Source organism: Lasioglossum baleicum, chromosome 1 (genome assembly GCF_051020765.1).
Source record: "Lasioglossum baleicum chromosome 1, iyLasBale1, whole genome shotgun sequence".
Taxonomy (NCBI): domain Eukaryota; kingdom Metazoa; phylum Arthropoda; class Insecta; order Hymenoptera; family Halictidae; genus Lasioglossum; species Lasioglossum baleicum.
Genome location: NC_134929.1, coordinates 23,417,687 through 23,434,128, shown reverse-complemented (window position 1 = coordinate 23,434,128; position 16,442 = coordinate 23,417,687). Strand labels below are relative to the sequence as shown.

The following is a 16,442-nucleotide window of genomic DNA, read 5'->3' as shown; positions in this document are numbered from 1 at the left end:
AATTCTAAATTTTCGCACCCCATCGAAGCCGGGGTAGACGCCGCGATGATGGGACGAGAACAAAGGTGCAAATTTTTCGGAAGCATCGAAGAGGAGTAGCTTTCGCAGCATCTGGCATACCCCGATCCGAGCATTCTCATTCGCAGATATAGTTTTCCATTTCGCTCGGTCGTTCAGCTTTATTTCCATCTGCGCGACTCGTTCGCACCCTTCACCACACACCACATTTCCGCCTGTTTCGTGGTTTCTAAACGACGCTTTCCGTGCGACGAGTCTCAGACTTGTCTGATACCGTGCATCTTTGCCTCCTATTGATGCCTTGTGCTCGATTTATGTTCGCTTCCAGACAGTTTGAGGCAAGTGTCTATCGCCTGAATATACTTCTACTGTATTTGTTTTCGTAGAAAGTCTTTCGATAAAGTAGAACTGCTTTCCGTGGAATGTCTCTAAATAAAATCGTGCTAATTTTATTAGATAATCTTTAGCAGTAATTTACACGATAAATCGTGACTTCTCAGTTTCTGTTTTAACAGATAAGTTGCTTTGTGTCAACAGTCAACGTGTTCAAAGAAATTATTAACCCTTTGCACTCGGAGCTATTTTAACTGGAAAATTAAACATTTCTTCCGATCCAGAATATTTTCATTCCCTATGATTTTTGAAATTTTATGGATATAAGTTGGTATAATACCTCATACAATACCTAAGTGTTTAGTAATTGAATAGATACCGATATAAAAAATATTTTGAATAATGGTACTGCAATTTTTAGTGGTGCCACAGAGCAGAGTTGGGCAAAAATTTAATCAACGATTGACGAATAAATTTCTACTTCAATCGTTCATCGCAATTAACAATTAGACTCTTACTTTAGTCGTCAATTGCGGTTAATGATTACATTCTTTTCAATTGTAATCGTCAATCGGACGATTAATGATTAACTGTTGAAAAAATGCAAAATGAGTTTTTGTTGAGATATATATATAAGACAAAGGATAATATTGAGGACTTTCCAGGAAAATAACTAAAATGTGTTGCTCTAAAAGAAAGAGATTATAATTTACATATGATGTATATACAATACTTACAAATATGCAAAATGGTTTATTAATTACCTGAAAGAAAGAGAAACGACAATTAAAGTCTATTCTCCTCAATTACTCCTAGATCTATTATTTTATTTATCGCTAATTATTTATCACTTTAATCTTTGCACATGTGCTCTCTTACATCATCTCTCTATATCTTTGATCCCTCTCGTTGAGCATCGATATATATCGATAGATATCTAATTTGAATTAAAGAAAGTATCCTTTCTTTACATATATTTCTGTCAATTTTCCATCTCCGCTCTCTGTCTCTCTCTCCCTCCTTATTACAATTTATGGATAGACCGTAACTTGAACAATTGATTACACATCAATCAATCTTGATTAAAATTTTAATTGATTAATGCCCAACTCTGCCACAGAGTCACCATACTCGTGTCACGTATCTGACTCAGCTGAAATTTCGCGGATAAGAGAAAAATGGCGGCACTGAGAAAACTTGCCGGCTCTGTATCAGTGTTGCAATCGTTTTTGAGCTCTCCCAATGTCATAGAATACGTGGATATCGATGCCGGTAGCTCGTGTCGCGAAATAAACAGCGGAAATGTAGGGGGTGGACGACATCCAGGTAAGAGTGTCCCAGCAGGTCCTTTCTATTTCCGGGGAGACCGCGTGGAATTTTTATTGAGTACTTGCGAGAGCTGTTTATTACAGCAGCGGCAGCACGCGGCTGAGAAATAGCGTAGCCCGCCGAATGAGATATAAAAGAAAAGTGGAGGATCGTATATAAAACGTCCCGGTGCGCAGATGAGGCCGAGTGGAAAAAGAGCTGATTCTTCTCGGGGTTGGACGCGCGTATATATTCCGGGGAATTCATGCAGAGTAAATTTAACACGGCCGTGTGCCGGGGATCGGTTCTTTCGCCGGATAAGAGGGGGCCCGTGTGGTTTACGGATCTGTGGTTTGAGTACAACCGAGTGGAGCTCAAGGTCCTCGCACCCTACCTTCGGGCTTGGTTTTTCGCACTAAAAAGATCTAAATTAAAATTTTTATTATTACCTCTACGTTTATAAAACGTGGGTCGACGTTGCAAATTTTTGCGAATCGCTCTGTCGAGTTTCGAGTCAAAAAGGGAATTATATAGTTTGCAAAGATAGATATTAAAATGTTATTCATTCTTTAATTTCTATATCACACTTATAAATTTATATTTTTATTATTCCTAAGTATTAATATATTGTTAACAATATCATCGGATAAGTTATACCACAATGGTGATGATTAGACTGCGGATTTTATGCATTTATAATAAAAACTGGTGCATAGAATTTAAAGCAGTAGACATATTTAAAAAATTTAAAAATATCACGCCACTCAGAGGCTGCTGGCTATCGGCCGTCGTTGGTCGACGCAGAACGTAAGCTAACGATTTACCTTTAATCAACTCATGGATAATATCAGGTAGCAACGTTTTGGATATTGTATCAGTGCCTGCTACTATTTTTCTGAAGAAAAAGATATAGTATTCCATTAAAAAAAATTATTATTATTATGTTCCACCAATGCGATCATTTTGAAACTTTAGTATATATTAGATAGGTAACAGAACATTGTTCTTGAATTTTTCGGAAGTGGTCACTCGAAGGGTTGCTTACAATCCCCACCCCTAAACAATTAAATGATTTTTTCTACCCTTAATAATTTGATCACAATTGTGAAAAAAATATATTATATAATATGAAGGGGGTAAGTTCGAGCATTTACTTTTTCAAAATCTAAATATCTTAATTAACAATCGAGAAAAAATGATACAGTTAAGGGTATTTGCCCTCATATCATCTTTATATGAAGGGTTAGCGACTTAAAATTTTAGAGGGTTATCTTTGAACCTAAAATCATTATTTTCTTAATTTATTTATTTAAAAATATTAAAAAAATTTTTTTTAAATAAAATAAGAAAATTAAAAAAATTACCGGCAAATATCAGAAAACATATCGGTATTTTCATATAGCGATATGACGTCGCGTCGTACCGATATTTCGGTTTCTATGAGGGTTACGAAGATACAACCGAAAATACCGAAAATCATGATCAGACGCGTCAGACGATTCCTATGCAATAGCACGTGTATTCGCTGCATTTTCAAACTTGATTTTCTCCAAAAACGAGACGTCAAACAAAAAAATGTTATTCCTTTCTTTGACTTATTCTTACATGTAGCAACATCCCCTACTCGGTTGTACCACCCGTCCGGCCACACCCTGTATAAGCCGCAAGTTTCCGCTCGGAGAAAATGCCCGTCGTAAATAAAGGAACGAGTGTGTAGAGGCAAGGCGCTGAAATCGCAAGCGAAAACTGTAATTCAAGTGTATTGTATAAACGAAGATGATTGTGCCGGGCGAGAATGGGGCGAAAAGTGGGTGTAAATGGCGCGGGAGCGATCAATTATAAACGCGCCGGTATTAAAACGGTTCCCATGGTCGAGGCAGTATTTTAAGGGGAACTCTTCAGGCCGGAAGAGTCTCGTTCAAGCCGTAAGCCCAACGAAATAATACTTCGCGAAGCTCTTAATTCGCACTCGTAATTTTGCTCTCCTCTCAAGTGTAACCTCTCGCGATACGTCGCGCGCTCGCCTTTTTCTCCGCGAGCCGCTTTTCTCTTTGTCCTACGCGCAACATTTCATGCTGCGGCGAGAGACAGCGGACTTTTTCGAGGGCGTTTTTTCGCCGGGTTCTCTTTTTTTCGCTTAACCCCCCGGTGTCCGGGACGAGGATGCGAGACGTCGACCGGCTCGCCGTGTTTTCTTCGCGAGAATGGACAGGAAGTTTCGCGGATAATGTGGCGAAGTTACGGAACGGAAGGGAACCGGTAGACCGTCGCAGGACAATCGGCCGTGGAAGGCATCCGAAATTTTCCCCGTGAAAACTTGAAACGCGACTCCGGGCGCGGACATTCTCCTCGGCAAACGAGAGGGAAACTGGAAGGTTCGCCGAACAACGACTTGTTCGCGTTCTCCGTACACTCCCGCTCAGAAGTCGTCGGACATCGACTTCTCTCCTAAAGACAATCTTCATTGCGACCCTTAAAATTGTGTCGAGAAGTGCAACGTCCAGCAGATCTATCTATTTTCATGAAATCTTTAAATTTCCATCAACCCAATAGAAAAAGCACGTTCAACCCGCGTTTCAATTTCAGGTCCATTGCCAACTCGCAGAGAACATTTCCACCTGGATGAAAATTAGCAGACTAACAGACAAGAGTATATAGAAGCAGTCTGCAAAGCCACTTCATCAGATACCGCCTCGGAGTAACCGATGGAGCATTTCGACAGCGCCGTGCGCGGTGAGTAAGGAATGGAACCGCTTAAAATTTATTGGCTGCGCTACGTTTTCATCGCGGGCTGTACACCCTTGCTCTCCCTTTTGTCCTTCTTCATGGCGAACCGCCCCGAGGAATGTCCGCTTTTGTCCCAGCGGTTTCGCAGAAAGAAATTGCGTATAACTACTTGACACAGTACATTTTCGCCGCGTAACTTATGAACGTCGTTCCGGGCTATCTGCTCTATCCACCACTCCTCCCAGGGGGTTGTTTCTTTGAAAAGACGAGTTTCCTGGCTGAGCTACACCGAGACAAAACGTTCGATTCCGGTAATTCGATTACAATGGACCCGGCTAAACGCTAGAGACGCGAAAACTGAACGGCGCAGCGGCCGCGATATTTTATACCAGAGTCCTCTTCGGTTCTTGCCCCCGGGGCGCGCTTCTGGATTGTATCGCGACCACGGCCCCGAAGTCGTTTCTCATACATCCACCTTGCCAGCGAAGCACACCCCTCGGGCCTGTCTTCCGTTTTTCTGACGTTCAGTAAATAGAACAGGCTCTGTCGAAGCATTCGTAACCCGCCGCGAAGAAAGAAACGGTGAACTTTGACCGGTTCCGTCCAAAGATCGCCTGGGAAGCCGACGCTTCTAACGATGATACGCTCGATATCCTGCCCCGCTTGATCAAAAAGCTGATATCCTTTTGTGCGACTTCGAGAGAACCCTCAATTTGTTGTTAGAGCCTCGGATGCCTCCGGCGGCGACCTTGGAGAAACAAGATGGGGACACGAGCTTTTTGCGCTTCTTCTGCTGCCTGTTTTCTTGGAAATGGATTTAATACTTAAAGTCGTCGCGCTCACTCGGCAGCACGTTCTCTGTTTTAAATCTGGGATCTGCTGTATCCGAATTCGAGAAAATATATTGGGCATTTAACGTACATGAAAAGTTACCGAATGGAAAATGTCCAAAGATCTCCTAAGGATGCTATCGGTGACATATGTATTTCACAAAAAAGAATAGAAATGATTAAATTTATTATTTTTGCTCATAGAGAATTTTTATACATATATTCGATTAAACTTTTAATCTTTATCTAACGTCATGAAGATCAACAAAAGAGTTCGAGGCTGGCAGCCGTGTTTATTTACGCTCCACACATGTAGTACTCGAATAACTTGTCAATTCTACGTACAGTGTATAAAATGAATACCTTATACGTTATCTAATGTGTGATCTATAGTCCGCAAGTATCTAAACAACTCAAATAATGGCCTCTGACAACAGGGGTCACCTATCCATCGAAAGCCAAAGTTCTCCTCAAGCCTCAGTTAATAAGACGTATGCGAATGCAGCGGCAAACAGTTCACTTCCTAGGAAAAACCAGGCCATCGTACTTGACACCATTGGTGGTCTCTCTAACGATGCTTATTTAGACGCTCTGGAGAAGCTAATCACCATCAGCAACATAATGTTTATCTCCAAAATCTCCGGTGGGAGGATATGTGCATTTCTATCTAGTGTCTCCTTAGTGGAGTAAAATTAGTGGGAAAAATTAATTGAAGCAGATTTTTTAAAACTCGAGGCTAAAAAGCCAAAGACTATAGCCGGTACTAATCTCAACGTAACTTCTCCGGAAGAAAAGTTATCGAACCTAGAAGAAGCATTACTAACAGCAAAAGAATTAATTGGACGGTCTTTTTCATCTCTAGTCTTAGACTACAATCAATTCAAACGATTCTTATTGTTAGTCAAATCTATGCGACAACACAACTTGTTGAATATTGCACAAGAATTCACAAACGATATAATAGGCTTGATTAAAATGATTGACGTAGTGAGACTCCAACTAGAGGATCGATCACTTAAGGCGAAGTATTCCAGAATAAAAAAAAACTTCTACTGCAATCTGCTGGTGATCCTTCAATGGATTCCGACCAATCCCAATCGTCCGACAGCTGTTTCTACTAACAACGGAAATACCTGCACTTCAATGGCTTGTCTGCGTCACAAAGACCTTAAAATTCTATTCTGGAATCCAAGAATATCAGGAACAAAATTTATGAACACCGCACAAAGTATCCTGATTCCAATGAAATTCTCTTTTACTTTATACCGTCCCATCTGGGTATTCGTGGTAATGAAAAAGCTGATGAATTAGCCAATATTGCCAGGAACAGTGCTGATTCAGACAACTCTTTCAAAACGCCGTATACTGATTTAAGTGTGATCTTAAAATCACGTGCTTTCAATAACACTAATGAATATATAGTCAATGAAGGTCGATACAAAGGAAAAAATTATTTTTAACATTTTCACGACGAAAGAAGAAAACCCTGGTATTCGGGGAAAAATCTATCTCGAGAAACCATTGTAACCATTAACAGAATTAGATCCGGCCGTTATAGTCTTAATTTCTCTCTAGCTAAAATTAATGTGGTGAATAACCCTGGCTGTTCATGTAGACATGAGATACAGGATATAGATCATGTCCTTTGGCAATGTGTCCTATACATGACACTCACAGATTGAAATTTATACATAACCTGAGATTACGGTTTTTTTCCCATGTCAAGCAACGTTCTACTCCACAGACCTACAAACGCTGTATGTAAGATCTTATGTTCCTTCCTGAAATATTGTGATTTATGTATATGACGCCACTATCACGCCCACCACGAATTAAGTGCCTTCAATTGATGTATACTTGTTACATTAATCATACATTAGCATAAGGCTTTCATTGTAATATTATGAATGTAATACAGACTGCAGAATAACCTCTTACTGGAGGTTACAACTGTTCAATAAAAAAAAAAGATCAACAAAATTTCACAAACACTTACGCAGTCAAAATTTTCTCGTTACATTTTGCATTGAAAACATGCAGGGGGCGTGAAGGTCAACACATAGCACATCGTTGAATTTGTTATTTTTTTGTGAGCTATAACACAGTTGTAATGAAAATATGTAATCCCATTGTAAAAAAACTGCGATGGCCTTGAAATCTTGAAAAAGTGACCTAGAGAAAATTTTTTCGAACCGAATACTCCTTTCCTCTGACCTCTTTCCTGCCATAAAGTGAAGTTAAGTGCAATACTATGTGGTGGTTGAAAAGCTGAAGATGAAAATGATCCTTATGTCTCGATGAAAAAGCCAAATAACAAAAAAAAACAGGTTACAGCACAGCACAGCACGTCCCCCAGGACACCGTGCTCTGGAGGTCTTCTTCAGTTTATACATTTTTTCAGACCTGGAAAGATTTTGAAGGATCAAGCAGACAGTAAAGTTTACTTGTGTTTCACTGAAATATTGCTAGCTGAAAATGAAAAGTCTATTATCCAGCACAGCGGAATAAAGTCACAAGAAACTGGTAAAAGCTTCGTACTACTTCTTACCAGTTCTCACACCGAAAGAAACAATCGAGAAAAGCTCCGGCGCGCATAATAACCGTAAACTCTCTCGCTGGGAGCGCGGATCTCATTCCAAGAAATGCCTCCAGGAGCAAGATCGTATCTTAGGGCCCTCGTAGTCCGAGCCTGTGTGACGCCACCCCCGCGTTTTCCCAAGATTGAAGAAATACTTTCGGCGAGCATCTGCTCGACTGAAACTTTCACTTGAAAGAGGGGCGTCTCCTTTCCTCGAATACGAGATCAGTTACATTCAACCACGTATCCACGGGCGTGTTGCAGTGTCACTTGGAAAATTATTTATCATGCACTTTCGAACGTGCTCTTTCATCTTGGGGACACTTGGCGTTTCATAGAATATCGCGCGACACGTTACACGAGCAAACAAATTGCTTCCTACGTTCGTTGATAAGTCGCAGTACCCAAAAAAATATTAAAAAGTGCTTCCAGATGCAATAAAGTATCGCTTCCCTTTTTATTGTTTAGTGACATACATGTACAACCCCTGGCAGAATGTTACCGATCGGAGGCATTGATACGGATTTTAGAGAAAACATTCACAATTTGGAAGTATAAAATATTACTTTATGGAAATAAAACTGATGGGAAATGAAAAGCGGCTTATCGAAGAATGAAAAACAACAAAATAACATAAGCTTCCATTTATTATAACTAGACTGCGGATTTATGCATTTATGACATAAATGGGTACGTAAAATTCAAAACAGTGGAGGTATTAAAAAGATTTAAGGCCAACAATGTATTAGTTTCACCTTAACAAGATAATGAAAAGAAGAATTAAATTTTTATTTGGCTCCTGTGTCTTGCAATCAATGCAAACATTTTTTATTTTGCATAGAGATCCGCAGTCTAATTATAACAAAGAAACGAGAAAATAAACAAAATGTTACACGGAAAAAGTTCCCGATTAATAGATCTGCTGGAAGAAAGTTGTCGATCAGAAACATTCTGCCAGGGGTTGTATGCATTTCACAGCTCGTTCTTGCCATAAGTGCATAAAATCCGCGGTGTATTTATGTACGTAAAATAATATTTTTCTGGATTCACAGGTGTGAAGTTATGCACTTCTGACCATGGTAGGTGCTGCAGGAGATTGTACGTTCCTCTTCCGTTTCCAGGTCGCTTTTTGCGACCCGTGCCTCGAGTAAACAAATTGCTTCCGTACGTTCTCGCTTGAAAGAAATAAAAGGAGGTCCCGGGAACGGTCGTTCCATCCGCTAAACGATATTTAGGCCGTTCGTGATCTGGAGTTCCTGGCTCGAGTCACGGTTTCGAAACGGCGCGCCGGCGCCCTTAGCATTCGAAGTATGCGCGTTTAAAACGCGAACGATTGTTCCCCGCCGGGCTGATCGATGTCGGCCATAATTTTCTTTCGCATAAGCGCTACGTCGGCCCGGCAATTCATGAATACTCCGACGGGAATTCCGCGGATACCGACGGCCAATTTTCATAAATAACTCGCGGTTTGAATTCTCCTTTTCGGAGCTGCAACGATTCAGCCCCCGTTTTCAGCGCGATGCCACGTGAGAGGTTGAAAATCCTTCCTGGAACTTCGATGTCTTTTTCTAGTGGGAGATATTGATTTTTCGACGGCTCGATTTATTTGTGACAGTAACAAAAAAGATCAACGACTCAACAAATTTTTTTTCAGTTGTAAAATGTAAATATCTTTTTAGGGGACATTTAGCTTTACTTTCAAATTTTTGGTACATTTAAAATTACAACATTTTTATACAAACTTTATAAAAAATATATACCTTTCAATGTATGTAATGTTGTGTTTCGGCTACTCATTTTTGTCAGGAATGCATAGAATCTCCAGTCCAATTATGAGATGCAAAGCTCGAAAACAGAAGCACACGCGCAGCAAGGGAATTCAACGGATTGGTACAGCGCAGCGAAGAAACAAAGTTTCGCGTGAAATAGGGGGTGAAAGACGTAAAACATGGGAGTGGCATGAGTGTAACGGTAACATTGAAGCAAGCATACTGCGGTTTGCCGTTCCCAAAGACACGAGGTTCTCGGTGTACCTGGCGTCTTCGTTTTCCAGCCACCGTCTGCTCGAATCCATGTAATTCATTAAGAACATTCGGCAAATACGTTCGGCGAGGTGCAGACTTGGCGGTACCAGAATCCCGTTCGCCGTGCCGTCGGTGGAATTCGCTGGAATTCCTTTTTCGAAGCACTCGAGACCACCTTTTCCGCGTAATGGATACAATAACACTCGGTTCCAATGAGGCCATTCACCGAACTGTTTCTCCTCCCGCACCGAAAATCTATCTTTCTCCGAAATTCCAGTCGAACTTCCGATATTTATGGGCCGATCGATTCCGGCAGAGGTTAAAAGGTAGGGTAGATTTACGATCGTGCGATTCCGTGGGAAGAGGCGGGGAGGGAGGGACGACGCGACATTCATCTCGCGACGGAACCGCCGCGCCGCACCGGAGATAGACAGCTGCAGGATGCTTTAATCCACTGTGTAAAACACCGGTGTTCCTCGTCACCCCCGGCAAATCCCCGGGACCAACGTCTTCTTCACCGGCAACAAAAAGCGCCGGACTAACTCGACCCGAGACACCCGGGCTCATCGGTTTGTTCCACCAGGCGAGGCGATTCGTGTCAATTACTACGGAAGCGGTGAAGATTATCTGAAGCGCATACATTCATTGAAACCGCAGACACTCGCAAACGCTTTAACCCTTTTGCTACGACAGACTTTGATACGTACCGCATGTAGCATACGGCAGGAGTTCAATCGCGACCAGAGTCGCCACATTCAGTGTCGCCAGTAAGTGACCAAACCAGCACTCGAGGGGAATACAAGGTACCCCCTCTCTGATGACCAGAGTAGAGTAATATGTGACACGTTGCGCGTGCGCGGCGACACTCATCTGGCGACACTGCTGCCGTAGACTGGACTGGTCATCAGAGAGGGGGTACTTGATTCTGCTCGATTGCTGACGACCTGGCGACACTGGTCACATTAAGACTTGTCTCCCCACTCGACCTTCCCCTTCTACGTGTGTCACAATGTCACGTGACTAATCCGGCACCAGCAGAGAGAGGGTAACCGCATTCCCCTCAATTCAGTACACTCGATACACCCGGAACGACGTAATTTTTCGTCAGCGTGCATTACGTTGTTAACCATTTGATGAACAATTACTTTAAGTATGTGTTTCCCCAAGTTTCGACATCTGTGTACCCCTTCTATAACGGGCGTAACACTGAGTATCCCCCGTTAAGAAGAGTCGGTATTAAGTATTGGGTATGGGAATAAGTTTCCCCCCTTTTTTGTTGAAAAGAAGCTCTTTATTCAGAAATTCAAATGGAAAGTAAATTCATTCAAAGTATGCTCTATCGGCATCTACAACCTTCTTCCACCGTTCAGGTAATAAACGAATTCCTCAAAGAAAAAAATCTGGTTGTTTCGATGCAAGCCATTCATCGAGCCAATTTCGAATACTTTCATAGGAAGTGAACTGCTCTCCAGATGTGGCAGACTGCATGTACCGGAACAAGTGGAAATCTGAAGGACTAATGTCCGGCGAATATGCCGGGTGGGGCAAAATTTTCCAGTTCACTCCTTCCAAGTATTTCTTGACGGGTTTTGCGACATGTGGCCTAGCGTTGTCATGTAACAGAATCGGCTTATCGTGCATGTTGTCCCATTCCGGTCGTTTTTATTGTAATGCTCTCTTCAAACGTAATAGTTGCAGTTCTTCAAGTGTTTGACGTGGATTTTCATCAAGTAATGCTCGCAAATCTGTATCCTTGAATTTTTTGGCGCACCATCGCAATCTTTGTCCCTTACGTCGAAATCATGGTTTTTAAACCGCCGAAACAATTTTTTACAACTTGTATTTGATGGAGCATCGCCCCCGTAAATATCCACAAGCAAACGATACGTTTTCGCGGCACCTTTCTTTAAAACAAAATAATGCAACACAAATTCCCGCAAATGCTACTTACTTGGAACAAAAGTCGACATTTTTGACGCGAAAAATTGACTGCTGTTCACGCTCGAAACAATTGCCACTAACTGCGTTTTGAAGTTTAGACATAGACCTTTCAAAAACATGTACTACGTTCCATCAAATACGCGATCGGTACTTGAGTACAACGACATCTCCAAAAGGGCGGAAACTTATTCCCATACCCAATAGCAGGCGTATACATATACATATGTACATCCTTTGTACACAACAGTAGATATCCGCTGCACCAGGTTTGTTGCATTAGAATCAGTGCGTACGCCCTCCAAACTCTTCCTGTACCCCCAGGGGTACGCGTGCTATACTTTGGGAAACACTAATTTAGGTGATATTTCAATTCATTCATTCTTGCGGCTGAATGTCACGGAAACGAATGATTTAAAACAAGTAACAGAATGTCAGTATGAATGTTCCGTTTATTTCCAGTAATTGAGATTTTGTCATCCGATCCAGTTCTTTAGAAAAATTTTTTGAATATTCTGGAAAGTCCTCGTCCATAAAGGATTAAATGTAGTTTGATGGAAAGAAGATAGCTGGAGTTTCGATTTGTTCGTGTTTCGCGTCACAGTCGATGTTGCTTGTCGACGTACGATAGGATCTTGATGGGATTGAAGGTAGGAATAGGTTTTGAAAAATGTTTTTGAATGCATTTTTTGTGGGGTACTCACCTTGCCGAACTCGGAGAGGCCGCCGATGTGAGAGATTCTCCCGGGTTCATCCACTGTGCTGCATTCTGCCCTAACGAACCAATAGGTCAGTAACTCAATGGCGACAATCCTCAGTATTATTGTCCTACAATGCCCTTTAATCATAGAGTCCCATGTTCGCAGTGCTAAGCAACGCGGACGGAATTGTTCCGTGGACTAATGACCGCAGAGATTGCCGCGCATCGCGTACCGTACAAACGCCTTGATTTGAAACGTTAATTCCTTGGAATGTGCAATCAAAGGCGTGCCAGATCGTTGGCTGCAGGCTGTTTACAAATATACGACAAACTATTGCTTCTAATCCCTTTGTAGGCGTCCGTGTCCACGGGATATTGGTTTGCTCGGTGCCGTAATGGCAGCCTTGGGCAGCTGTTCCACCAATCGCTTACACGCTATTCAATTTTCGCTTTCAAAAATCCTATTACGACCGCGACAAATATCCGCACTTTTAGATCATTCATTCTTCTCTTCATCCCTTCTGCTTTGAAGCGTTCTATTGGGTTGGCAAGAAAATAATTTCGGTATTTTAAGGTGAAATAAAACCGAATTTCTTTATTCAAAAGATGAACTTTAATTAATAAAATATTTTCTTGTTTATTCTTTTTTGCAAAGGATCATCGAACAAAAGGGAAAATATCTTATTCATTAAAGTTTATTACTTGAATAAAAGAATTGAGCTCTATTTCACCGTAAAATACCGAAATTACTTTCTTGCCAACCCAATAGTTATACGTTACTATTATTTTAATAAGGCACAAATGCATTAAATTGGAAAAATGTCTGAGCCAATTCCAAACACTTTTGAGACGTGAAAAGTTCACTAGTTTATTGTACTCTACAATATACATGAATCTGCCAGGTTACTGTGCTCGATACACTTCAATATTTTTCCGATACCCTACAGCCCCACAGTTTTAGTCGATTCTACAAATAAAAATGTTGCGAATAGACGTGCAAAAAATTTGCACAGCTACATATCACACTTTCCACTTCTCTTTTCGACTGATCCTACTGGAAAATGATTTTAACAGCGCGAACGTCCAGTTTAAATATTTACGAGAAGACACAAATGCATACAGTGACGTTTTAAATGAAATGACATGAAATCAAGAGAATTTATTAATTAAAAAATGTATCTGCCGGTTGGCTGCGCACGCGGCACTCCGCATTCGCGATGCTTAAAATCTGCAGTTTAACAAAAGCCTCGAAAAATTGTGTTCATACGTCATTGTCTCGCGCCGACGTGCGCTGTTTACATTGCCAACCAGATTAACAATTCTTCTTCGCGCAGATACAAATCATCCTCGACGGGGTCCCATTGAAAACAAGAGCCGGCATTGTCCGCCTCGGCGTCACTCTCACTGTGAAACTTGCTCCGCCTCGTTTGAATGGCAGTGCCCGAATTAAACCGAGATCCGCGAGGGTTTCTGGGTACCCCGGGGGGGGGGGGAAGGGGTGGCTCGAGAATAAACAAAAATTACTAACATGCGCTCCCTCCCCCGTGCCCCTGTGCCCCCTCCCTGCATAGTCCACGTACACCAGTGTAAACAGAATAGACTCCGGAGTCTCCGGACGGTAAATGGAACTTTAACGGGTCGAAGTCAAACAATGCCACGGAACTGCCGACGTTCCAGGCGTCACCCTCTCTATACATGTGTGCGCCGTGACCTGGTTGACGCGGCCGGATGCAATATGATATACATGCCGGGCTCTGGCGACGACAGGGATTCCGAGATTAAATTATTAAAATCGACGTGTCACCGAGCTCTCCGAACAGTTTCCCCCCGTTATCCCGGCGAATCGGATGGCAAACGATATATGCAGAGCCGCGGACGTCGCAGATCCGTGATCGTCCATGATAGGATTAGAGATGGACTACAATCGGGCTCCGGAGGAGTCCGAGCAATTCCGGGGCGATAATCGTCCGTATTAGCGCGATGTTCACGAGTCTGGCAAACAGACCGATGATACCACGCCCGCCTAGAAACGCTCGGCATCCCTCCGCCGGCGATAATCGATCGTTTAGGGGACAAGTTCCCAGCCCCGTTTCCACCCTCCAGCATTTTTTCGGCGAAACCGAGGATCGAGCCTCTATCCGAACTTGCTCAAAGATTATACACTCCCTTGATGATACTATAACAGGAAAAACTACAAACGTCTACGTAATCAGATGACATTTCCCCTCTTCGGTAAACTACAATCGCACTTTTTTTCAAAACGGAGTAAATGGATTCTTCTAAGAAGTTCATTTGTATACAGACTCACAAGTGTTGAAGTTTTGCACACAGTTATACAGTCGGTGTACACAAAGTATTCGTACACCTTTTGAAAACGAATAAATTTTTCAAAATTGGACTCAGCAGCTTGAGTTTTTTTGGGACGTTAGAAGGGTTAGTTTACTAGCTAATGTGTAAATAATTTTTTTGTAATTGTTATTGGTCACAATTACGAAGGGTACAGTAAAGACCACGATTTTTTAATTTTTTATCTGTGCCCGTAATGAAAATTTAAAACATGTATTTTGTAAATTTAAGTCAGTTATATACAGTAGCGGACAAGTTGGTCTGAATAATATACTAAATTCTGAACGACCTTTTCTCAGTTATTCTTCTTAACACTTTACCTACCGGAAACCTATTAATAGGATTTCCAATAATTGTGCTGTACCAAAAGGAAGCATGGAAATCTTCTTTTACATTGCAATCTTATATGAAACTATTAGATGACGCTATTGAGGGTGTCTTGTTAGTTCATAATGAAAATTGCTGTTACCATGCCAATAATCACCGGTTGGTACGTGATAAGTACGTCAGCTCATTAAAAAAGTGAACGATGGCGATTCACCCTTTGAATCAAACATTTTCTCGTATTGCCGAGAACGGAGATATTTTAGACTGAAAATGTTGGGTGATTCGCCCTGTATATTGCAGGCCAATGAATTCGTCATGGAACACGAGAACGAAGATATCACCTCGAAACTTCGGAAGTGTGTCCGCCTAAAAATGATTTGTGTCCATCGTCAGATGTCCTACACGAACACGGTAGGTTTTCCCTAAAACATTTGTTCGGAACCTTCAAATAGAAGAATTCTGTACACGTTCCTGAGCAGAAAAGGACATTTATGTGCTGGAAATTCAAACCGTGTGTCTACTACCGTATAAAGTTACGGTTCCGACCCAGCAGCCTTTTTTTCGACGGCGGAACCGATGAAACCGACGATCGCGGTTCAATCCGTACAGGCCTGAAGCCGACCCACGCGTTGATATTTATCAGCGTATCGCCGGAATCTATCGCAGTCGTAAAACGCGCGGTCGTTCCCGGAAATACCGGAACGCAGATAATATTGTTACGGTTCCATTAATCCGGGGATGATTTATCGTGCCGCCGACCACGCAATTCCGCGCGCAAATATAAGGGACGTCCGGCCTCGCGCACGCCACCAGATTCGCGAACGGAGATCGAATCGCCGATTTGTTTCGACTTTAATTGGCTGGTGCTTGTAAGGCCAATGGCGAAGCGAAGCCGCTTTTGTTGCCAATTTTTTTGGGCTTGGATGCTGTAAAATGAATTTTCTCTATTAGGTTCGCATGTTATTATTTAAATGGCAATTTACGAGTAATGCGAAACACGTTCGGGTTCAAACACGAAGCTAAAGGTACTAGTAAATTAGTTCTAGTTCCAATTTCCACAAAATATTTGAACAATTAGACAATTAGAAATTCTTCTGATATTTTAGACAGTATTTTGCGGGCTAATTTTCAGTTTTGAAACCCTCAACTCTCATCCGTCCCTCATGTCAATTTGACACAGTTTTCCCGAAGTAAATTATACTGTTCTGCTATTTGTAGATATATTTGCGTGAAACTGTGTGGCTTTTATATCCTCAATGTGTGTTCAAGATTCGAATTGTGAATTTGCCGGTCGGTACGCCAACCGTCGAGCC

General features: G+C 41.8%; 1 protein-coding gene across 2 annotated transcripts in view; it reads right to left on the bottom strand.

Moving 5' to 3' along the window:
* LOC143213635 (dipeptidase 1) overlaps positions 1 to 16,442 on the bottom strand; it is a 146,505-nt gene that overhangs the window by 50,486 nt on the left and 79,577 nt on the right. For both annotated transcript variants that reach the window (XM_076433695.1, XM_076433691.1), the window contains one exon: positions 12,461 to 12,530. In XM_076433695.1, the coding sequence (XP_076289810.1) occupies positions 12,461 to 12,530 (70 nt within the window). The remainder of the gene's footprint in view (positions 1 to 12,460; positions 12,531 to 16,442) is intronic.